The 24,582-nt window shown below is 50.2% G+C and overlaps 2 protein-coding genes across 7 annotated transcripts in view; one reads left to right on the top strand and one right to left on the bottom strand.

The window, feature by feature from the left end:
• Positions 1-143: 143 nt before the first annotated feature.
• Positions 144-10,479, top strand: MRPS11 (mitochondrial ribosomal protein S11). Of its 3 annotated transcripts, XM_033414180.2 has the most exons (7): positions 144-360; positions 493-621; positions 3,457-3,515; positions 5,688-5,766; positions 7,870-7,999; positions 9,250-9,315; positions 10,076-10,479. In XM_033414180.2, exons 1-7 carry the CDS (start codon positions 296-298, stop codon positions 10,181-10,183), a joined length of 636 nt encoding a protein of 211 aa, XP_033270071.1. In that variant the 5' UTR covers positions 144-295; the 3' UTR covers positions 10,184-10,479. The 3 variants fall into 3 exon arrangements, with proteins under 3 accessions (XP_033270071.1, XP_004284405.1, XP_033270072.1); XM_004284357.4 differs by lacking the exon at positions 3,457-3,515 and having other exon boundaries at positions 5,668-5,766; XM_033414181.2 differs by lacking the exon at positions 9,250-9,315.
• DET1 (DET1 partner of COP1 E3 ubiquitin ligase) overlaps positions 3,295-24,582 on the bottom strand; it is a 59,590-nt gene continuing 38,302 nt past the window's right edge. Inside the window, exons 6-7 of one of the 4 annotated variants that reach the window (XM_049707020.1) lie at positions 15,514-15,614; positions 7,124-12,045 (exon numbers count right to left, since the gene is read on the bottom strand). In XM_049707020.1, the coding sequence (XP_049562977.1) occupies positions 15,548-15,614 (67 nt within the window). In that variant the 3' untranslated portion in view covers positions 7,124-12,045; positions 15,514-15,547. Of the gene's footprint in view, positions 3,498-7,123; positions 15,615-24,582 lie in introns of those variants that run through there. The other 3 variants (XM_049707022.1, XM_049707021.1, XM_049707023.1) reach the window with 3 other exon arrangements.

Here is a 24,582-nt window from a genome sequence, read left to right as displayed (position 1 = left end):
GAAGAGCTCGGTTCCCCGGAACTAGTAGAACGAACCATTCCAATATGGAGGGGTGGGCGAAGATCTCATGTTAGAAAACTAGGAAAAGGGGGGAGGATTCCCAGTTGCCACTCTCAACGATAGTTATTATGGAGCATTTAAGTGGTAATAAAAATCTTTAATGTACGTTATAAAAAGGAATCAGGTGACTTTTCCTCTGCACCCCCCCACAAGCGCTCGTGGTGCTGGCTCCACTCCCGCCCCGCCAAGCTCCGCGGTCGCCGCGGACGGGAGCTGAGTGGGGTCAACTCAAGTCATGCAGGTTGTGAAAAACGCGGGGTTTTGGCTCTTGCGGTTATGGGCTTGGCCACCGACGACCAGGTAAGAATGATTATCCCCTCCGAGCCTACGGCCACCCGCGGGAATTCGCTCCTGCCCGTGTCCCATGAGACACCTGGACTCCAGTTAGGACTCGGTTAGGCCTGGACCTCACCGAGCTTTCCTTCTCCACAGGGTCGCCGTGGCCGGAGTGCCGGCCCCCACCATCCACACTAGCGCCCAGCAGATGCAAGACGCAGCGGCCAAGCCGGAAGTTGAGAAGGCGGAGGCTCCGGCGCTAGCTCCGAGGCGCAGCAGCTTCAGGTGAGGGCCACTTAGGTCCAGCCCTCGGGAGACTGGCACCACTCTCCAGAGTCAGAGAACCAGTGAATTCCCAACTCTTTGTCACTTGCCATCTGTGGGACCTTATGCAGATTAATCTTTGAGCCACAGCTTTTTCGTCTGAAACTGGAGATAACGCCGGAAGAGGTTGTGAGGATCAAATGAGATGAGCTTTGGCACAAAATGAATGCTCATGAACATTTGATGAATGAATGAGTGAACGTCGAAGTTGTATAGTAAATATCACTTTTGTTTCTCTCTGGGATCACGTCAGACTAACAACCTTCCCTGGGTCTCGGACACAAAAGCGGGCGGGGATGGGTGGCTACACTAGGGTGTATGTTATTATGCACTTTTTTGAGTTGGTCTATGGTCCAGGGTGGTTTCTGTGCTTAGCCCCAGCGACTTGGTAACTTGCTTTCCACAGTGCCACTACCTCTTTGTGCTACTTATACTTCACTATATTTAACAAACCTTTTCTAAGAACCTGCTTGGTGCCAGGCACCGTGCTAGGTGCTGGGGATACAAATGCAGAAGATCATTCCTCCCCACAAGTAGTTCACAGTCTACCAGGGAAGACAGACATACAAATGTTTTCACCATAATCTGACCAGTGGTATATTGGAGGTAAGAGATGGTTGTTTTGAAGTATGAAAGAGTGAGTGTCTGACTCCAGAGGAAATCAGGCAAGAGTGCCAAGAAAATAATGTGAAGCTAAGAACTGAGTTGAATGGGAGTTCAGCTGGAAAAGATGAAAAGTCGTTTTAGGCAAACTAACAGTCTGTGTGACGCATGCATTGTGAAAGAATGCAGTGTATTCAGGTGTATGTGTGATGGCAGATGAGGCCAGCAGGGTGAGAAGGAATCCGAATGCTGAGGGTCTTATCTGTAACACTGGGGCTTTTACACAGTCCCCACTGTAGGCAGTGGGGAGCTGCCAAAGGAATTTAAGCCAAGATTCTTTTATAGTCACTCAGCAATGTCAGGCACTGTTCAAGGTGTTGGGTATGCATCGGTGACCAAACACACAAAAGTCCCTGCCCCTGTAGAAGTTAAATTCGAGTGGATAGGGGACAGTATATAGAAAACAAAAAAAACAAATACGACAGATTGTAGGAGTGTGTCCAGTGTTTGAGAGCAGCAGCAAGAAGGCCAACGTGGAGTGATGAGTAAAAACAGGACGTGGGGGCAAGAGGGCAAAGGGGTGCAACAGGCACGCAGGGCTACATCCTGTCGGCCTTGTGGGCCATCGTGAGGACTTCAGCTTATTCTCTGAGTGAAGTGGGAAGTCACTGGAGAATTCTGAACAGACGATTGACATGATCCTGCTTACATCTTAAAGGGTCCCTTTGGCTACTGTGTTGATATTGAACTGTAGGGAAGCGAGGGTGGAAGATGGGAGAAGTCTCCTAAGCAGCCAGAAAACTACTGAAGTAATTTAGGTAAGAAATGATGCTGGCCTGGACCAGAGTAGCAGCTGTGGAGGTAGTATAAATGGTCAGACTGATACATTTAGAAGATGACCAACAGGGTTTGTTAATGTAAGACGTAAGAGAAGGAGAGGACTGAAGGAGCACTCTAAAATTTTTGGCCTAAAGAGCTGGAAAGATAGAGTTGTCATTAAGACAGGGGAGACTGCAGGAGCTTGGATTTGGGTGGTTAAGTTTGAGATGCTTCGTTAACATCCAAGTGGAGATACAATATTGACTATTAGAAATGGAGTTCAGGGCTTCCCTGGTGGCGCAGTGGTTGAGAGTCCGCCTGCCGATGCAGGGAACACAGGTTCATGCCCCAGTCCGGCAGGATCCCACATGCCGCGGAGCGGCTGGGCCCATGAGCCATGGCTGCTGAGCCTGCGTGTCCGGAGCTTGTGCTCCACAATGGGAGAGGCCACAACAGTGAGAGGCCAACATACCGCAAAAAAAAAAAGAAAAAAGAAAGAAATGGAGTTCAGGGGACAGATCTGGGCTAGAGGTATACATTTGGAAGACTCATCATATAGATGATTTTGGGGTTTTTTTTTTTGCCATGAGGCTTATGGGATTTTAGTTCCCCGACCAGGGATCAAACCCAGGGCCCCCTGGCAGTGAGAGCACCGAGTCCTAACCACTGGACCACCAGGGAAGTCCCTAGATGATATTTAAAACCATAAGATACAAGATCATCAAGAGAGAAAGGGTAAACAAAGAGAAGAAGAGGTCCAAGGACAGCTCCCTGGAGCCTCTGGCATTTAGAGATTTGGGAGATGAGGAAAAATCAGCAAAAGAAAAAGAAGAAATCTCCAGAGAAGTACTAAGAAAACCTGGAGGGTTTTGTGTTTTTTTTTTTTAATGTGGTTGAAGGGCAGAGAGATTAGCTATATCAAATGCTACTGATATGATAGGTCCATAGACTGACAACAGAATTGCTCATTGGACTTAACATTGTGAGTTGGTCGGTGACCTTGACTAGAGCATTTTCGGTGGAGGTATGAGAGGCTAAGGTCTCAGTGGCGTGGGTTCAAGGAGAATAGAAGACAGGAAGAAACAGCAGGTATGGTCATTTCTTTGAGCGGGAATATAGAAATGGGCAGGTGCTAAAGGAGGCTTTAGGATCAAGAGGTTTTTGTTTGTTTTTAGGTTGGGGAAATGACCACATGTTTTGCTGATGGGAATGATGCAGTAGAGAGGGGAAAGAATGAGGATGCCGGACTGCTGTCCTTGAGGGGCTAACACACAAGTGGAGCATCATAATAGGAGAGAAGGCAGAGATTGTGGGCACAGATGTTTGGTAGTGGGAGCTGGAAGAACTTCTGATTGCTTCTATTTCTCTGTGAAGGTCATCAGCGGGCAGTGAGGAAGCAGGAAGGAGTTGGAGGTCTGAGGGGACAAAAGAAGGTACAAAATAGTCATCCAGGACAGTGAAAGGGTAATTGAACTGTGGATGCGCTGTATGATTGCCAGCAATGAGGGCCCACTGGATGTTAGAAGTCATTAAAGTAAAGCAGCGGTTCTCAGCCTGGGGCGGCTGTGCCTCCAAGGGGACTTTTAGCGATGTTTGAAGACATTTTTGGTTGTCACAACTTGAGGAACAATGTCTAGTTGGGTAGAGGCCAGGGATGTTGCTAAATACCCCACAGTGTGCAGGACAGCCCCCCTTCAGAAAATTCTCTTGCCCAAAATGTCAGTAGTACCGAGGTCAAGAAACTGTGATAGAGAGAGAGAGAGACAGTAGGTACTACTGCACTACTGTGTATTTTTCTCTACCCAACTGTGCAGGCTATTTTCAATCCTCGTCAGCCATTTGCAAGAGATGCCGTGTGTGCGGGCCTGGTTTGAGGATGGGTATGAAGAGGCAGCAGAACAGCGGCAGAAAGCTTTGTCTTTCCTGTTTCTGGGCAGCCTCGGGGTGAACCACTTGTTCGTTTGTACATTGGACCTGGGAGGCTTAAAAGCTTGATCTTGTCTGTGCCTTCAGTTAAATGGTTCAAGCTCCAAATCCTTCCTAGTTCAAAAATCTTGCCCTATATAAAAGGCATTATGCTGGTATGTTCAGACTTTAGAAGGCTTAAGTTTTTGACCCACAAGTCAATAGGGGAAATTATCAATGGGGAAATGATAATGTTTTAAATATTAATGTCATCTCAGAGCCTCATCCACATTCCACCTCAGTGTAGGCTGATAAGCTGGCAACCTGCTGAGAGGCTAAATCATCTCTAAGATCAGGCCAAGCAGGAAAGAATACACTTGTAACTCTTGGATACCACTGTGTTACTGTTTTGTTTTTTTTAAATCTCTCTAGGGAAGCCAGTCAGGAGGATAATGCTCAGCTAACAGTGCATTCTCTAAATCAGAACCCGTTGTAGTTCAGGTGGCTGAGGGGATACAAACACTGATCTGATCTGTACGTGTAAGCAGGGTGCAGCAGCAGGTTTGCTCGAGTCTAGAATAAAAAAAAGCGCAGGTGGTGAGCAGAGCTCTGGACCAAGGTAGAGCCCCTCAACCCAAGGCCTGGCTTCCCTTGTTAACCCTGTTCCCCTATTTGTACTCAGTTTCTCCACCTGAAAATGAAGTCCTGACCGAGAGACAGCCAGAGGACAGATCGGACTGAGATAGAGAGGGGTCTTGAACTCAACATGATGTCTAGGCCAGTGTGCTAAACCCTGAGTTCACATTCTGACTCACTTGGGCTACTTCAGAAATGGATTCTCAGGCCCCATCCAGAAGTCTGGGGTGGAATGTAAGCATCAGAATCACGTGATCCTGCTGTTCAGCCAGCATGACAACCGCTGGTCTAGGATAGGGGTTGGCAAGTTGGCCCCTACCTAGATCTGGCCAGTTTCCTGTTTCTTATTGGACAGTAGTCACACCTATTAACTTACTGTTGTCTGTAGCTGTTTTTGCACCACAGTGGCAAAGTTGAGTAGTTGCAACAGAAACTTTACGGCCAGCAAAACCTAAAATATTTACTATCTGGCCCTTTACAGAAAAAGTTTGCTGACCTCTATTCCAGGGATTTTTTTTTAATAATAATGATTTTTATAAGTATTATTAAGATAATTTTGTCTTTTTTTATTAAGATAATTTTGTCTTATCAATATGATATGAAAAATCATATTGTTTGTACAAACAAACAATAATATAGTCAAGATATCTGTGGTTGATAAAACAAGAAATAGAGATTCGACTTTATTTTTTTTAATGCAGAAAGAGTAGCTTATAGAGGACTGGAGAGTGATCTGATTACACTAGAAGGAACAGGGGAAGATGGGGAGCATGGATTAAATTCTCTTTCCTCCCAGCAGAAAGTCACTAGCTGTGTCTAGAGTCAGCAACTCAGGAAATGGCTGCTGAAGCACCATGTTCACAGATGTGGCAGCAGCGCCAGAAGGGTTGGGGGCAGTGACCTCAGGAGCAGGTTGAGGCAGAGAGCTGCTGTTTCTTATTATGAGTTTGTCTGTACTGTTAGCTTTTTTTAAACCTTGTAATTTTTTTTTAATTAAAAAAAAAATCAGGACAACTTTACCTAAAATTTTTCTTCTAATTGCAGCATTTACCCTCCAATTCCAGGACAAGAGAGTTCTCTGAGGTGGGCAGGAAAGAAATTTGAGGAGATCCCAATCGCACACATCAAAGCATCGTACAACAAGTAAGCAGGGAAGGGAGCATCTGGTAGGGCTAGAGTGGGCTTCTTTCCCCTTCAGAGGGAGCGGACAAGTCAGGCTGCCACGTTCTGCACACAGATGCTGATGCAGAGGTTCCCCCAGGCTCCCTCCTGGTTTGGGGAGACCACCTCTCTCTTTATATAGTTTATTCAGATTTCATGAAAATGTGAACTAGGTTAGGCATATCCCATTCATAAGATTTCATTGCTGTCCTTGGGAATTGTATTTCCTGGTTCTGCTCAAGAGTTGGAGAAGAGTATATTTTAGGGCCAGAAAGTCCCTCTGTGAAAGTATTTGTTAAGTGTTAGTACTGGGGATGGGTGATTAATAAATGAGAGAAATTATTTCAGAATATATGATTTACTAACTAAGCAAAATGGAAACCACCAAATAAGGGTCGCTTTAAAGTACTCGCTTTGGGCCACCGTGCACCGACCTCTGCCTTTGTAGGGCTGCACAAGGTTGGAAGACTAGCGTTCTGTGTGGCTTTCAGACAGTGCTGGGTAAGTTCCCAACTGTGTGTTGGCAACAGAAACCTTGCTGACATCAGTAACATCTTTGCACACCAGCCCCCACTTGGAGATGGGATTGGTATTTGGTCAGCAGTCACCTATGAAGCAATTTAGAGAACAATACAAGAGACTGTTGGTAGTCAGGGCTAGAGGGTGAGCACAGGCGAGGTGCCATAGGATGCATTTCAGCTTTCATCTGGTAAGCTCAGAATGAGAGCCCCTGGATTTTCCTCTCTTCTCAGGTTGCTAAGGACATAGGTAAGCTCTCTTTGTTTGTTTGCTTTTTTAAGGGTCTGTGGCCCACTCTGTAGATTTCTATTGAGGTTGTCTCAGGGACAAGCCATTCTCTTGTCTATTTCTACTCTGTTCAGTGTAGAAAACCCAAGAAGCCGTGGTAGGGAAATGGCAGCCGTAGCCAGGCCAACAGCAGGTGGCCTGAGCCCAGGGCCAGCTCCAGCAGGTCTCCCCATAACCACTCTCTACTTCCCTCTGTGGTGAGTTCTCAGGGAGCTCTTCAGACCAGGAAACTGGGCAGTGATCAAGAGGGAAATGGAAAGCATATCTAAGGATTTCTTGAAGTTATTCTTAGTTTTAATTTAACTTGTTAAAGAGTCCTTATCTTTTAGAGATATATACTGAAATATTTACAGATGAAATGATGGGTCTAAGATTTGCTTCAAAATAATCCATTAGTTAGGGGATAGAGGGGTGTAGAAACAGGGTTTATAGGTGAAACCAAATTGGATATGAGTTAGTAATTGTTGAAGCTGAATGGTGAGTCCATGGGAGTTCAGACATTATTCTATCCACTTTTGTGTATATTTGAAACTTTACCAATGAAAAGTCATTAAAAATTACCTGATGTGAAAATCTAATTTCTTAGGAAAAAAAAAAAGAAGAAGCCAGAAAGGACCCTGAATCTAATTAAACACTGGCTACAGGGAAGATACTAGGAGGAAAATATGCCACCTTTCCTCTGGATGACACTTAGCACCCTCAGATTATGGAGCTTCTGTTAGTCAGCTCAGGCCACTATAACAAAATACCACAAACTGGGTGGCTTAAACGGCATTTATTTCTCACAGTTCTGAGGCTGGAAGTCAGAGATCAGTGTGCCAGCAGGATCGGGTTCTAGTGACAGCTCTTCCAAGTTGCAGATGGCTGGCTTCTCGTTGTGTCCTCACATGCTGGAAGAGGCAAGGGAGCTCTCTGGGGTCCCTTTTATAAGGCACTAATCCAGTTTATAAGGGCTTCACCCTCATGACCTAATCATCTCCCAATGGCCCCACCCCCCAATACCTTCACATTAGGGGTTAGAATTTCAACATGAATTTAGGGGGCAGAGCCCAAACCTTCCATGCATAACGGCTCTCTTTAGATTACATGACTTGTCAGTTTTTAATGAGGTTTAGGGGTTGATTCTGACCTTTCCTGGCACCTCCTACAGGATAAGCTCAGACTGAAAGCAGCTAACGGTCTTTTTCTTTCACACTCGGGCTTGTCTGGGCATGGGTTAGCGCTCTCTTACTCCCTTGAAGAGCCATTATATTCTGTACACCTCCCCTCCTTTCCCAGCACACAGATCCAGGTAGTCTCTGCTGCTCACCAGCCCCTTGCCCGCGCTTCCTGTGGCACGGAGGGGTTTCAGAATGCCAAGAAGGGCACAGGCATTGCAGCGCAAACAGCGGGCATAGCTGCCGCGGCGGTAAGTGTGTGTTCTTTCCGGCTCCCTCTGTGCTGGGCTCCACTTTTTGCATGGCTGATCACTGGCAGGAAAATTGTCCTTGAGGCGGCTCTTCAGAAGCAAGAGTATTGGCCAACTCTTGTTGGCTACCCTAACATGGGGGGTGGTTTGAAGAGGTGTGTGAAAACGCTTCTCTTTTCTCTTTCTCTCAGCTTCAGTAGAAGTGAAACACTCGGTTCATTCTAGAAGAGGCAGGAGCCAGGTGCTGAAGGCTCAGCAAAGCCTCCTGGATTTAAAGACCAGTGCGGTGGGTGGGGTGTGGTTGTGGTAATGGTCCATCTGGAGAAGGTGTGGCATGTGAGGACTCTCCTGCAGTATCAGAGGGAGCGTGAACTGTTGCAGACCTTTCTAGAAGCAAGGTGGCAGTGAACTGCAGTTGGTGTATTTATTCAGTATCTACTATACGCCAGACACTTTACATTCATTATCTTGAATCCTCAGAATACCCTTGGTATTACCCATGTTTTTAAGAGTCATTTGGGATTCAGAGTGTGTGGCTTGCTCAGAGCCATGCAGCCAGTCCAGTTCTCTGAACTGACCCTGCCAGGTCTGGGACCAGAGCCTGGGCACTGTCTGCTACAACACAGGGCTCACTGCCAAACCGGGAGTATCTCTGGAAGGAAAACCTTGACCTTCAGACAAAGCTCGATGCCCCAAAATACTGATTGCTATGTATCAGTGATCATCAAAACACACTAAATGGCCACCAGTGGGCAGGTTTATACACTTAAAATAAATATGTCAGTGTTAACGGTGGCTTCTGCGTGGTGGATTGAGTGACCTGTGTGTTTTCCAGATTTTCTGCAGTAAACTGCCTTTATAAACAAGAAAGAAAATTTTAACTGTAACTAAAGATTAAAATGATAAGATGACACTTTCTAAGAGGGTACTGAGGCTTAGCCTTGGAGTCCAGGGCACCTTATGTTCTGAAATTCTGCCTTTATCCACCTGGGAAAAATCTGAGCAATATTTAGAAGTCTCCACTAGGTGGCAGTGCTGTCCTGGGCGGAAAGAGATCCCAGCTGACTGCTGGTGTCTGTCCTGCACCTCGGCCATCTGCTCTTTGCTTCCTTCCCTGTCTTCTGCCTGTTTACATGTGTGGGTGCTTGCTCCATGGAGCTCATAACCCTGTTGCTCCAGGTGGCAGTAGCAAGGGGTTTGGATGTCGCACTTCTCTCTCAGAGCACTAACCACTTGCTCCTCCTCTCCAGAAAGCTACGGGGAAGGGTGTGACCCACGTCCGAGTTGTGGTTAAAGGCCTGGGGCCAGGGCGCTTGGTAAGTGACCTCGCTTCTTCGCAGCCCAGCATGTGTGCTTGCTTCTTCAGTTAGTGAGAGAAACGGGAGTGAGAGCAGAGGAGGGAGAGTGGACCCTGTAGTGGATTCTCCTAACGGCTTGAAGTTTCTTTCCATTGCCTCTAATCTCCTAAGCTTCTCAAAGCAAGCCCTGATCACTTAGTTTCAATTCATCAGACACTTACAGAGTGCCTGCTGTGTGCCAGGCACTGGGAACAGAAAGGTGGCCCCTGGGGGACTGTCACAAATGGGTCCCTCAGTACAGACTAGTGAGTGCAGTGGTAAAGCTTGTGCCCAGGGTGCTGGGAGCCTGTTGGGTGTGATCAGGAAAGCGTCCCCAAAGAGGTGACATCTCTACTGATTTTTTGAGAATGACGAGGGACTAACCAGGTATGCGTATGGGATTGGGGGAGGGGGGATCATTCCAGGCAGAGGAAACTACAAAAGCATAATGCTTAAGATGCGTTGAGATTTACAACAGTCTTTGTTCTTAGACTGTAAAGCGCAAGGTGGGATGTGGCAGGTGGGATTGGAGATGTGGGCGACGTTGAGGGCTTGGTGAAGGGGTTGGTAGGGAGAGCTCTGTGAGAGCATCAGGTTGGGACTGTAGATATCAGAGCCAGTGAGCTTTCTCATCCCTACGCTGTGCCCCCCTCACCCCCTACCGGTTCCGAGCCCTGTCTGGACACACTGGGGCATCGTTTCTGGGACTGTGCCATCCTGCTATTCCTTCTCTTTCCAGTCTGCCATCAAGGGACTGACCATGGGGGGCCTGGAAGTGATCTCAATCACAGACAACACCCCCATCCCGCACAACGGCTGCCGCCCCAGGAAGGCTCGGAGGCTGTGAGGGGCAGGAAACCTGCACCTGAACCTGACCTCAAGTCCCACCTCCAGCTGGACGTCATGGAAAGCACACTGTCACAGCTCTCTCCAGGGAGGGCTTGTTAGAGACCCTTCAGACAGTAAGGGAGAGCTCTGCCTCTTTATGGGATGGCCTTTGCTTGTTTCTTCGACTGGAGACCAGTATGCCCAGATGTGCCTCTCCTGGACAGGAAGGGAGCTACAGGAGCAGCTGTGGCCCAGACGCCAATCAGTAAATGCTGCAGCTGCTCTGAAAAAATAAAAATATCTCCACCATCTGTAGTAATTTGTGGGTTTTTTGCTTCCAGCGTTGCAAACAGTAACCCCCCACTTCCTCCTGAAAACGAGATTGTGAATTGAGGTGAGACCCTCAATGGAAGGATTAAGATGTAAATGTGGGCCGCTAAGTACCAGGCACCTTCCTCTTTGGTTTCACATATTTCCTTTTTAGCCCCTTAACTAAGGGTTCCAGAGCTCATTAGCAACTTTTCTTACTAACTTGCAATTTGGCCCCAAATTGAGAGCTTTGTGCCTCCTACCTATGGAGTTTTCTGATAGCAGGTTTCACTGTTAGCAGGTGTTTCTAAAGTTAGTTAGCCCTAACAGTACGGGAGAGTGGTCCTGGAACCATCAGAGATTCCCCACAGTCAAGGCTGCATTACACACTCCGTGGGCGTCAGCAACCCCAACACCCGAGACTGCATGACCCTAAAGGAGGGAGGGTAGAGTGGTATAAAACAGGGTTCTCTAGAAATTAGGGGAGGTGGAGGGATGGGCGAGAGCAGAGCCCAAATTGAGACATGCAGGAAAGCGAGTCCGGGTGGTGTTGACACAGCAGGCTCAGCCAGGCTCCCAGGCAGCACTGACTGCTCAGTCGGGACTCTGGGGTCCCTGGATGCCACACAGAAGCCAAAGGTGGGGCCTCTGGGGACCCAGCAGGAGAGACCCCCCTCTTCCTTGGACAGAGGACCAAGGGTGAGAGCATTACCAGGAGATGAAAAGGTACATGTCTGTCGGAGGGGAGTCTGCAGGAAGGGCCTGCCGACCACCGAGGGGCTCCACGCCTGCACAGCCAGCCAAGCATTGCGATTTGCCTGAACCCCGTGTAGTAAATGCACAAATGCCCTCTTATGTAGGGAAGCCGCTGCGTTACAAAGGTTAGAGAAGGGGAAAGGACCAAGACCTGAATGTGAATTTAGAAGGAAAATGTCTCTCTACTGCCTTCTCTTCCATCCTTAGCAGGACCTATGAAGGTTAACTTGTGACCAATGACTAAAGGAACCCAACTGGAGGCTTCTTGTGTCGAAACCACCGACGGAAGGAGTTACACTTTAAAAGTATATATAAACACGTTGTGTAAAAAACATGGGGCTCATGAGAAACCGCTCTGTGATGTGATATGGTTTGGCCTTTATTCGGGTGGACAGAGGGCCTGGAGCAATTAGTTTAACAGAGCAAGAAACAGGCGGTTCAAAAGAGAAGCTTAAAGAAAGTCCTTTAGAGAGGCATGGGCAGGGTCAGGGGATAAAGAGGCTGCAGCACTCAAGGACTAGCAGGAGCCGGGGAGGGACAAGCCCCCAGAACCTGGCGGCGCTCTAGTCACAGGGATGCGGCCTCTGCCAAAGCCATGGCCCGCAGAGGGAGAGGACAGAAACACACTGATGGCTCCAGCCTCTGGCTACCTGATGTGCCCAGTGGCTGAGCCCAACAAGAACCAGAGCAGGGGAGCAGGGTGGTGCCGTCCCTGGAGGGCCAGCCTCGCAGGCAGCAGAACGGATCTGGAGGGGCACGTGGAGAAGAGGAAGCACAGGCGGTCTCCATCATTCCATAAGTGAAATCTTCCATACGCTGTGGTTTTAGAAAGAGTTATTTTATTCCCAAAAGAGCATCAAAAAGGAAGGTACTGCCTGAGAGGGCCTACAAGTAGACATCACACAGGGGACCCTAAAGGATCAATGGTCTTAGGGCCAGAAATGGAAGCCTGGCACCACCGCCGGGAGCCAGGTGGGGGGAGCACCGTCGACAGGGCGCCCAGGGGGAACGCACACAGCTTTGCTGCTGGGAGCCTCAGTGCCCTGCTGCGTCCAGGCTCTAAGAGGCCAGTGAACTTGTGCTCTCTTAGGTTCTATCACCTCTTAATCATGGGGTCTTGGCCTCAGAGACCGGCCCCTCCTCAGGGGAGGACCTTCACTGACCACTTAAGGCAGTTATCGTTCATCTAAATGCCAGGCTGCCCTTTCCCCTGCTGCCACAAGCCCTTCTCCGAAGCCAGCCTCTCGGTCCTGAGACAGGTGACCATGTGCTTGCACTTCCCCCTGGCAGAGAAGATGCAGAGCCTGGCACTGGGTCCTGAGTATTTGCACAACCAGAGTGTTGGCATCAACTTGTGTGACAACACACTTCCTTGTTTCCTGGCAGCAGGGCCTTGCGTTATTGCTATGAGTACATCAAAGCACAAAGCTGGTGGCCCAGGACTAGCTGCATAAGGAAAGCCTCTCCTCCCCTCTCCCCTCTCTTCTTTCGTCTGCAGGCAAAAAGGCAAATATAATTTCTCTCCTTTCAGCATAGATGCAATGTTTTCCGTTCTTTTGGCCAAGGTCATCACCCGACACCAAGCTGTACCTTCACCACCAAAATAAACCTGTTTAACAGTAGAGTACCTGGATGCTGGCAGAATATAACTCAGCAGTTTAGGAGAAACCATTTTGCAATTGCCTCTGCCTGCAACCTGACTCTCATATGTCCATTTTTTTAATGCATATTAAATTAAAAGGCATTTAATGCATATATGCCTTCCCCCGGACTCCTTTATTCTTTCTTTCTAGTCATTTTTTCCTACCCTGGATAGACACATTGCTTTTTAAATCTGAGTATTATCAGCCCACAGTGATGGAGTGGTCACTACCAAAGCAGAAAAGTCTATTTAACCAAAGTGAACAAACATGGGCTATTGCACAAACACAGGCTGAGCACAGGGAGAACAGATACGGCACTGTCATTCCTGTCCTGGAGCTCACAGACCAAGAAAGTGGGACAGGCACATGGCTGAATTAGTCAGAAGGAAGTTCCATACGAGGCATGAATGTTATTGGTGTTTGAGTGAAAGGATGATCCCCTCAGTTCATCCCAGCAGGATCACCAAGTATCTTTAGGATTGGAAACTGGCAAAGCAGCATTGCCTCAGGTTACCGGATATGGCTTAGTTGGTGTGGTGGGTCATGATAGGAAGATGAATGGGGGTAAAATCTTACCAAAGGATTGGGAGAAAAGGAAGGAGGCAAAAAACGTGTGGCCACACAAGATGTGATGGAGAAAGGGAGGTGGGCGTGTAGAAGGCTGCAGTCAAGCTCATTTGCAGACGATGAAGGTAGGTGTGTAGGCATCTAAAATAGAGTAGAAAGAGTCACTGAGGTTTAAGTCAAGAAACTATGAGATGTGGACAAAGAAAGCTGTCAATCTTGATGCTGAAATCCCAAAGTGGACATCAGGGCAGGGGACAGAAAAGTCTGGGAGAATCAAAGTCCCGAAACAACACAGAGCGGCCAGAGTACAGGAAGCAGTATATGGGTTTAGGAAGAGGGGAGTAACAGCACGAACTTCAAAAGAGAAGGACTGTTGGGAGGAGGTAGCAGAACGATGTCCCAGAAGGGAGATGAGGCACTGGCCACATGCTGACCCGCATCCCTGGGCACTGGGGTGAGATATGCAGAGTTGGGGAGGAATGGGGAGGAGTGTGGTGATGAGAGACTGTCTCTTCTCAGTGGAATCAAGCTCTGGGGACCACAGAAGAAGGAGCGGGGTGATGAGAGTCCTGGAGAAGAATGCAGGCTGTGGGCTGGGTTGGGGGTGTCCGGCGTGGTGACTTTGCATATGCTGAGAGGATGTGGAGAGAGATGAGGCTGGGGAGGGCCTGGAGGGGGCAAGGACAGGGACCTGCCATGGCTGTGGTCTGGACTGTAACCTGTGTCCAGTGTCTGCTCTGCTTCTAAGCTGCTTTCATAAAGAATACAGATGGCCGGAAGCCATGAAAAGATGACCCTTCTTACAAGTAATCAAGGAAATGGGAATTAAAATGCATGACCATGGGCTTCCCTGGTGGCGCAGTGGTTGGGAGTCGCCTGCCAATGCAGGGGACACGGGTTCGTGCCCCGGTCCGCGAAGATCCCACATGCCGCGGAGCGGCTGGGCCCGTGAGCCATGGCCGCTGAGCCTCTGCGTCCGGAGCCTGTGCTCCACAACGGGATAGGCCGCAACAGTGAGAGGCCCGCGTACCGCAAAAAAAAAAAGCATGACCATCACTCCCTAAATGTTGCTAATCCAAGCCACAGTGGGGATGAGCTCTCCCAGAAAAAAAGCAGAGAATGAGGAAAATAAGACGACCCAGTGTTAAATGCTGCAAGGAGGGCAAGGCTGCAAAGAGGCAGGGGTGCAGCAATCAGAGAGACAGCAGGTGTGGCGTCTCAGAAGCCAAAGGGCCGAGCACTTCAGAAGAAGGGAACAGTTGGGGTGCACGGTGCGGCTGAGAGACCAGCTGGCAGGTCAAGCAAGGTGAGGACTGGGCAATGGCCATGGATTTGGCAATGTGGAGGTCCCCGTTCACCGAAGGGAAGGAGGGTGGAAGAGTCAGGATGCCTAGTCTTCCGTAGAGGCTGTGTCATGGCAACAGGGGTGGATGAGGAGACGGGCTGTCTCCCTTGAGACATGGCAGCTGTGAGTCGGGGTGTGGAGGACCCTGGACCTGAAGGAGGGGGGAGGGAAGAGGCCTCAGCAAGGCAGCCGGAGGCCAGGCCTCAGGGGGAGACAGCCAGAGTGGGGCTCCAGTGACAGGCGGGAACAGCAGCGTCCAACTCCAGCAACGTGGCATTGACAACGGAAACAGAACGTCCTTGCAGTTGGTACACGGGGAACCTTCCTTTTTTTTCCCAATATTCCATAAATTGTTCTGAAATAAAAGTGCTCTCAAATGTAAATAGCTAGAGCCTCTTCAGAGGGAGATCTGGCAATATCATTCACCACTTGCGATGTACAGACCTTCACAGTTCCCTTCTAGGAATTTCCCACATGGAGCAGCGCTGTCCCTGCTCATGGACGTGCCCTGGAGCTGCACGGTCAGCACAGCAGCCACCAGCCCCGTGGGACTCTCCAGCACTTGCGATGTGGCGAGCAGGACCATGACTGAGGAATTGGCAGTTCGGTTTTATCTAGTTCAAATTCACTGAAATGTAAGTATGGCATGTGGCTGGTGGCTACTGTATCGGACAGCGCAGCGGAGATAGGCTCTCATGGGGGTGGGAGTAGGCAGAGATATATACTCACTGAGGCACGTCGAGTAACGGAAGAAGATTGGAACCTAAATGTCCATCAACAGGGCGCTAGCCAAGGAAATTACAGCCCATCCAGATAATGGAATGTTAGCCCTGAAACAAGCCAAGATGTATTGCTAAGTGATAAACGGGGGTTGGGGGGCGGGACAGGCAAGACAGTGCAGAGTACAGTCATGAACTGCTGTAGAAAAGGACAGGATATGTGTACATAAATGTGGATGCACTGACTATATGGAAAGACATACCCCAAATGGGAGCATTCCCTCCAGGGAGAGAAACTCAGTGACTGGGTAACAGGCAGAAAGAAGATTTTTTACCTTTTCCACCTTCAGAATAGGGTGCCATGTACAGCTGACCCTTGAACAACGCCGGGGTTAGGGGCGCCCACCCTGCATGCAGTGCAAATCCACGTATAACTTCACAGTGACCCTCCGTATCCATGGTTCCGCATCCACGGATTCAACCTTGGGTGTCGTAGTACTGAACGGATTTAGTGAAAAAAATCCACATAGAAGTGGACCCTCGCAAATCAAGCCTGTGTTGTTCAAGGGTCAGTTGTCCATGCTGTTGCTTATTCAGGTTAATTAATGAATCAATTAAAATAAAAATAGAAATAAAAAACTGGTTTATAAGAAATGCGTAGAAGCTGCAGAGTCAGGCACTATGTAAATTATCTCAAGTGGGCAGATCACATTTTTTCAATAGACATTTTGACACACACAGATCTGTAACACCCCCCCACGCTGCAGCTGGCCCAGTATTTGGGGCAGGACTTCTGACTTGGCTCTGAAATTTGTTCTGGTAATCAATCTGGCTTCTCCCCTCTGCCCGCCCAGGTTCAAATTAAATTGTACACATGCTCTGCGATTCAGCCTAACAAGTCTGGCCAGAAAAGTTGGCCTCAGTGTCATTGTTGCTTGGCTGGAAGGAAGGGGCAGACAGAGCACAGCGCCCCGTTTCCATAGTGCCCTGTGGCAGCTTAACCACCTTGGATTTGCGTAATCCCCTTGAACGGAAAGGAAATGTCAACTGAGGGGCAGTGTGGTGTCACAGGAGGCCCTGGCTGGCAGGACACCTGTTGTCTCAACCCAGCTTGAGCACAGACTCAGCAGGCTGTCAGCCACACTCCTGTTCCCCAGATGGACCTCAGTTTCCCCCTCAGGACCAAGAGGCGGTTGAGTGGGCTGTAGCTCTGGCACCCAGGAACCCACAGCTCCTTTGTGGCTGGGAGGACAGCGCGGGTTCGGATGCACTAGCCCACACTGGGGGAGACCCTCAGGGCTGCGGTACAGGTCTGACTGGATGCCACGGAAATGCCCTTCACTCTTCTCCCCGTGTGCTCTCCCCAGGGCTCTATTCCCCCTGCCTGCTTGCAGTGGGGAGGGCCGGGGCTTTGGAGACACCCAGCCCAGGTTGGGACACTGGCTTGGCATCAGTCTGACGCTCAGCTACTCCACCTCCACGGGACTGTTAGGAGCATTCGCCCAGACAGCTGTGTACCCGCTTGTACACAGCTGGTGCTCATGAAGGACGCCTCTGCGCTCTCCCCACACTGCTCCCTCGGGCTCCAGTCTGTGGGGTTCTGGCTGAGAACGGTGGTGGATGCAGATGCAAGCCCATTTTGCTGCCATTATTATTATTACTATTCCCAAAGCTTTCTTTCCTGTGATTTTAATCAGAGAAGGTTCTGATGGAGCCAACCACCCATCCTCCTACTCCCTTAAACCCACTTAATTGTAGATTAAGCCAGATTGTTACAAATTTGCAGCCAAAAATTAAATTAAATTTAAAAGCCAAATGATTCCAAAATCTATCCTTCAAGAGCCTTTCTTCCATCCCTCCTTCCTCGAAAATCTATCCATACTCAGATAAAATATGTCTAGAACCTGGTAGCTGCCCTCAGCAGCTTCGAGGCTGGTGGGGGAGACAAATTCAGAAAAAATCCATTGTAATCCCGCAGGTGCTACCACAGAACAGGGGTGTGTGTGATGAGAAGAGGTATCAAGGAACACTTCCTGAAGGAGGTGACCTGAGCTCAAAATAAGAGTAAGCATTAGGAGGCAAATGCGGGGGATGAGGGGTGAGGGGGGTAGTTTCCAGCAGAGAGGATGCACGCATGGACAAAGGGCAGGGGGCAAAAATGACAGTCTGTGCCGTAAACTACCAGCAGTTTAGAACATAATGTGAGGGAGGAAGGGAGGCTGTAGCAGGCTGAATAACAGCCCCCAGAGATAACAGATCCTAACCCTGGAATCTGTATGTGTCACTTTATTTGGAAACGGGGTCTTTGCAGATGTGATCAAGTTAAGGATATAAAAATGGGGAGATTATCCTGGATTACCTGGGTGGACCCTAAATGAGATCACATGTACCCTTAAGAAACGGAGGCAGCAGGAGATGTAACTGCACAGAGGAGGAGAAGGCCATGTGACCATGTCGGCAGAGACGAGTGATGCAGCCACAAGCCAAAGACCTACCGGAGCCACCAGAAGCTGGTAGAGGCAAGGAACAGGTTCTCCCCTGGAGATGAGATGAGAGATGAGAGTCTGACAGAGAACAGACAGTCAGGACTGCTGCGCAGGGCCCATTCAAGAGCGGTTTATGAGACAAAATTGCTCTCTGGGTTAAAGGGGGCCGAGAAACCCCAGAGCTGCCACAGGGCGTGTCTAACAAAAGAGACTGGTCGGGCTGCGGCAGTTCCCACTTCACACGGACACCCTGGGCCGGTGGCCCTGCCTCTGAGGGACCGACAGGGCTCCCTTCCTGGGCCTTGCACCCAGGCCTCTGAAGGGAGGGATGAGCCTCAGCCATCGTTAGGACCCCTCTCTAGCCCCTCAGGTGTGCGAGCGGAGCGCAAGCTGCCTCTGGGAGAGGACAGTTGGGATCCTGACGACACATCCCTAGGAGCTGGCATAGCACAGGTTTTTGTCCTGTTGGGACCAAGATAATTGGGGCATTAATGGAAATGCATTTCTTACCTATTTTCTGTCTGATTGAAAAGTACTTTGCAGTCATTTAGAGCCCTCACACCCCTATAATCAGAGCACATGTCGCTCAGACGAGGCAGAAAACTGGGTCACCACACAGGCTCCAGAGCCTCTTGGATGCAATAAGCAAAGAGTGCAGGCCCACCCCCTTCCTGTGCCCCACCAAGGACATCGCCAGCTCTGTGCAGCCCCTCAGTGACGGCCAAATTCAGCAAACAGGCTGAATTTGGACTATCAGGGTACAAATTTATTTTTCTCCCATCTCTGCCTCGCATCAACTATGTCAGAGCTCCTTTTCTGTACCCCTGAACCGCCATCTCAGGAAGAGTCCATGGCCTTCTTTTAGTTTTAAGAATAAGTCTCATTTTGATAGTTCAACTCCCTTCCAGGGATCTAAAAGTCCAGTCAAATCTATTAGAAAACTCTGATCTCGGACCTTTCACAGCTTCTCCCCTCGCCCCTCTGTAGACCCCGTTTTCACTCCTCCAGGAACGGGATGAGGGAGGATGGAATGAGGGGGGAAGTGCAAAGTCGTCCTGCTCTCTGTGGGGCTCTCTTGGCCAACACCAGCCGTCACACCTTCGTCTTGACAGGCTGGCTCTCGTGTGGGCCCGTGGTGGGATCTCTGGAACCAGGCCCCAGCCCACCACCCACGCAGAGACCTCTGCCCCAGGTCTTCTGTGGTGGACATGGAGATGGCTGCCCAGACAACCCCCAAAGGAAGGGCCTGTTGCCCAGCTGCTGTCAGCCCCAGGGACAGTCACAGAGAGCTGTCATCCTTCCAATGGCAGGTCCACCGATGGCTGATGGCGGCCCGGGCATAGGGCCTGGCCAGCTCTGACAGGCACCTTTGGATCGGTTTAGGCCTGCAGCACAGCTCGGCTTCCCTCTGCCCACCCTGCCTCCTCCCCTCCCTTTCATAGTGCTGCTCCTGGGCCACTCCCTAATAAACAACCCCACACAAATGTCTCAAGTCTGCTCCCCGGAGAACCCGCACGTGACCCCTTTAGCAAGAAGCACATGCACTCGGGCTGACGCCTCCCCACCCATCTCAGCTCCTGGCCCTGTGGCCCACCCCACCCAGGGTGCTGCTGCGGGGAGCCCTGAGCCCCGTTAGGTGAGTGGGGTACCGGAAATGCTGGCTCAAGGCCAGCTCCCCGCACAGTCCCCACTGAGCCACAGGGACCTTGGGGATGCCCCACTTATCCCTGCCCCGCCAAACGCCAGCAGCATGGCCTACCCAGCTGCTGCCCCATCTCCCTTTGCCCCGCTCTGCCAGCCTCCCCACTCCAGGCTTCTCCCGGCTGGAAGCAGGCACCACCCTCCGTCTTCATGTATATGCGCTCCCCACTACCTGTGAGATACCATCAATGTTTTATTCCCAAGAACTCTCTTGAACCCTGCCTTAGAGGTGGCATGGAGCAGGTTCTGGTTTTCTGCAACTCAGTACGCTCCCAGCCAGGGCATGAGACACCACCCTCCCCTTCTGGTAGGGGCCCCAAACTCTGCAAGCTCTTCCCCCATCACTTGACTTCAAAGCAGGGCCAAGCAGTCCTGGCTGTACAAAGCAGTCCTGCGAATTAGTTGTGCTTGCACTAGACTTGGAAGGAAGAAGAGAGGCAGAGATCATGGCCTCCCCGCTGCTTTGGCTGGGGAGATGTTGGGTTTTTCGTCAGTGTGGAGAGGTGGTGGCGGCAGTGGCTGCGGCGGCGTCCCCATCTCTGGGTCAAAGAGAGGCAGTGGTCTGAGTCGCCCACGGCCTCAATCACTCCTGAAGCCCTGCCTTCCTGATGGGGCAGAGGCACCAGCTCTCTAGAGGGTCTGCAGGGGTGTTCTGGACCCTTCCAACAGTGTTGTAAACACTGAATTTCCAGTAACAAATCCTCTTCTACCTAAAACAGCCAAAGTGGTTTCTGTTTCCTGCAACTGTGAACCTGACTGGCACCGGACACCTTTTCAAATTCCAAATCTCTTCCCTCGCCTGGATGGGGTGGCGATCGTTGGATTCGTCTTGCCATCTTTTAAGTCCCGCATGGATATGACTAGCCCTTCTCTTTATCAGCCCTTCTCATCCTCAACTGAGCACGTGAAATCCTTGGGGATCCTTGTTAAAATACAGGTTCTGATTCGGTGGGTCTTGGGTGAGGCCTGAGAGTCTGCATTTCTGACAAGTTCCAGGTAATGCCTTTGTAGTATTCCCACCCCAGACGTGCTGAAGAGCACAGCTTTAGTTTGTGAGGGTACTGAGCATCTGTGCTCCTCAGCTGGGCCGTTAGTGGAAGTTCCAGGGCAGCAGGAAGAAGCCCCTTTACCGTAAATCCTGCATAAGCAGGGCCTGGGCCAGGTGCGTGGGAGGCGCAAAGATGAGTCAGACACACTCGGGGCCTCCAGGATCAGTGAGCCATCTCCTACTGCGCACAGAGCCCGGTGGGCCGTGGGGACACAGCCTCCCGCCTTCTCCATGCCTGGTGACTAAAGGATTTGTCCCGCTCCCCAGGCACAAGCCAGCAGTGCTTCCTGCTTGGATAAGGGTTTCCGCTCCTCAACAGACGAGCACTTTAGGAGCACAGTGGGGCAAGGCGCTCATCCCAGAAGTGGACTAAGGAAGGAAGGCGCAGGGGGCTGCAGCTGCCGAGCTGGGCCTCTGCCCCAGTGACAGGGTGAGGGCATCATGGGTGGGCGAGGAGCAGTGGAACCACTGCTGGAAGGCCAGGCTGGGTGGCATGCTCTGTAAACAGCCCTCCTGAGCCATGCGAGGGTCATCATGGGCAGAGTGGGGGCAGGGTCGGGCTTGGAATGCTGAGGGAAAGGACTGACAAGGGGCTGAGGCCAAACTGGGAAGGCCCTGCAAGGGAATTTGGGGTGCCCCTAAGGATCCTGAGCAGGGCTCTAATCAGAGGCATGACAGCATCGGGAGGAGATGGAGGTGGTGGCCCGAGGAGCAGAGACACAGGATAAAAGGGTTCCAAGGGCTTCCCTGGTGGCAAAGTGGTTGAGAGTCCGCCTGCCAATGCAGGGGACACGGGTTTGTGCCCCGATCTGGGAAGATCCCACATGCCGTGGAGCGGCTGGGCCCGTGGGCCATGGCCGCTGAGCCTGCGCATCCGGAGCCTGTGCTCCGCAAAGGGAGAGGCCGCAACAGTGAGAGGTCCGCGTACCGCAAAAAAAAAAAAAAAAAGGGTTCCAAGTTCACATGTCCTCACACAAGCCCCGGATTATAGGAGCCCAGCTCCGTGGGCCTTATTAGCTATCTTTTATAAACAGACCCATTCACTCAGCTGTCTTTCATGTTTCTTCAAAAGCAGAACACTAAATGGAACACCAGATAAGAACATGTTGTCCATTTAGATCACACCAAAAGCATGTGCTTTTGAGGGGCAAATGGAAAATAGCCAGTAGAGCACTCAATAAATATGTGTTGAATGTGTCAAATGCATGAATGAATGTATAAGCCTAGAGCAAGCTGCCTTGGGCGGGGGCGGGGGGGGGGTGGTTCCAGGGGAGTCCAGGTCTGCCCTGATCACAGGCAGTGCGGCACTGGGCAGCCTGTTCCTTGGCACCATCCCTCTGCTCCAGCACACCCGGTCCAGATTCACTGAAGTGCTGACTGATCACTAGAAGTTTACAGATCTCTTTACTGACATGACATCTTGACTTAGTATGGCCAAAATAAAACTCTTGATTCTCATCCCCTCCCCAGAAACCCTTTCCCTCTCCCAGTCTAACATAAGGTAGCTAATGAAACCACTTACCCAGTTCCGGCCAAAAAACTTTGGATGCATCCTGGATTCCTTTTTCTTACCTCTACGGGGAACTCATTAGCTGGTCCAGCTGGCCCTACCTCCAAAATATGTCCCCGTCTGACCACCTCTCACCATGTCTACTGCTACACATGTCTACTGTCTTGTCTGGCTTGTTGCCTTGGCCTCCTAAGTGACCTCCCTGTTTCCTACCACCCCTTCCCCTGAGCACAGCCCATTTTCCACGTAGCAGCCAGAGGGATCTTTTTAAAATATAAACCAGATAATGTCACTTGTTTATCAGTTTCCTAGTTTATGTTCTGTCTTGTCTACTAGAATGGAACTCCATGAAGGCAGGGACTTGTGGATTTGCAGTGCCCAGGGCTTAAGAAAGTGCTCAGTAAACACCTGTAAATCTCACCGAATGAAGGAGCCTAAGCCAGTGGCTGGAGTGAGGACCTCATCTCCAACATCAGTCACCCAGGCTGCCCTGACTGGCCCATACTGCAGGGAAGCCGATACCCAGCTGCAAACTCAGCCATGTTCCAGATAAGGCCATGAGAATGTTGACGAGCATTAGAAAATGTGATTTTTTTAAAATGGTTTTCTAGAACATTCCTGGAGAAATGGTCCAAAACGATAAGGAGAAGACTCTGGATTACCAACAAGACGAACAACTAAAATGATATACAGGAGTGGATTCTGGAGTGTTATCTAGAATTCACAACATTAGCCAGTGTCTGATTCTGAAAGGACACCATACTGATGTCCCCAAAATGTGACAAAAGAATTTAGAAATGAAAACAGTGGGGATGTTTTCCTTCTTCTTTTTTTAAATAGGTACTTAATAGGGCTTCCCTGGTGGCGCAGTGGTTGGGAGTCCGCCTGCCGGGGCAGGGGACGCGGGTTCGTGCCCCGGTCTGGGGGGATCCCACATGCCGCAGAGCGGCTGGGCCCATGAGCCATGGCCACTGGGTCTGCACGTCCGAAGCCTGTGCTCCGCAACGGGAGAGGCCACAACAGTGAGAGGCGCGCGTACCGCAAAAAAAAAAAAAAAAAAGGTACTTAATATTTATTGAATAAATCAACTGCCTATGTAAATGAAAAAGAAAATATTCCCAAAATATCATTCTAAGTTTTAAAGTATAAGACAGATTAGAATGGTTCCAGAAGCAATATTCTGGAAAGGGGTCACTAAGGAATCGCAGCATTCCATACACTCCTCCAGTGGCTTACCCATATAGTCCTCTGGCCCCAAGCTACTCAAATATATATTTCATTGTCCTATTACTTTCAATGTATTTTTGAGAGCTGCTTCAAATCCTTTGTGAAATGAGGCAAGAAACAGACAGAAGGGCAGACAAAACCAATGAAACCAGCAGGCCCAAATCAAAGCAGATACAGAGGACGTGGACAAGAGGCGGACTGAGTAGGACAGGAGAGATACCACTCACCAGTTACAGACAGACACTGGGCCCATCATCTTAGTTTTACATCTCACTTTCTAGAAGGGAAGAGGTTCTCTGAACCTTTGGAAAAGCTCCCTGGCCATCACGAGGTGGAAGATTCCATGGCCTTAGCGATGGCCCTGTCACCTCCTGCTGCCATGGGGACAGAGATTAGCAAGCACTAAGCTCCCCGGGCTCGGAGGTGCTGGAAGGGGCAGCCAAAAGGGCCCACTGTGCATCTCCACCCGGTGGTCACTGAGGTTGCTGGGCACACCTAATCCAGCTGTCACCATGCACTTGCCCTCCTCTGCAAACAACAGCTGGTCGGGGCTGGGCTCCACGGCTGCCCATCTGCCACCCGCCCTCCCTGGCCAGAGGTGCTCAGGTGTCCTCAAGACGGCCCTTATCCCTCACAGCACCACCCCTCCCATCCCCCTGGCTTGGTTCTGTGGCTCGGATGGGGATTTTCCACCCTTCCCACGAGGCCGGCTGACTGCCAGCAGTGAGTCCCAGATATGCCATCTGCCCTCAACTATCCCACGCCCTTCCCCAGGGCCCCTTACCACATGCGGAGGGTGTAGGGGGCTGAGCTGCAGACTCTGAAGTCCATTTGAATTCTGGCTCCAGCTTTGCGACCTTTGGTAAGTTACTTATTCTCTCTGTGCCTGAATCCTTATCTATAAGATGGGGACAAAGCATTTCAGAGAGCTGAGCTGAGTCAGTAAGTCAACACAGATAAAGAATTTTACACAGTGCCTGACTCAGGTGCCCGAGAAATGCTAGCTCTTTATTTTTTTTATATTTACTTATTTATTTGGTTGTGCTGGGTCTTAGTTGTGGCATGCATATGGGATCTAGTTCCCTGACCAGGGATCAAACCCAGGCC

The sequence above is a fragment of the Orcinus orca genome, chromosome 2 (assembly GCF_937001465.1).
Source record: "Orcinus orca chromosome 2, mOrcOrc1.1, whole genome shotgun sequence".
Lineage (NCBI taxonomy): Eukaryota > Metazoa > Chordata > Mammalia > Artiodactyla > Delphinidae > Orcinus > Orcinus orca.
Note: the sequence above shows the minus strand (reverse complement) of the source record. Positions and strands in the feature narration are given on the sequence as shown.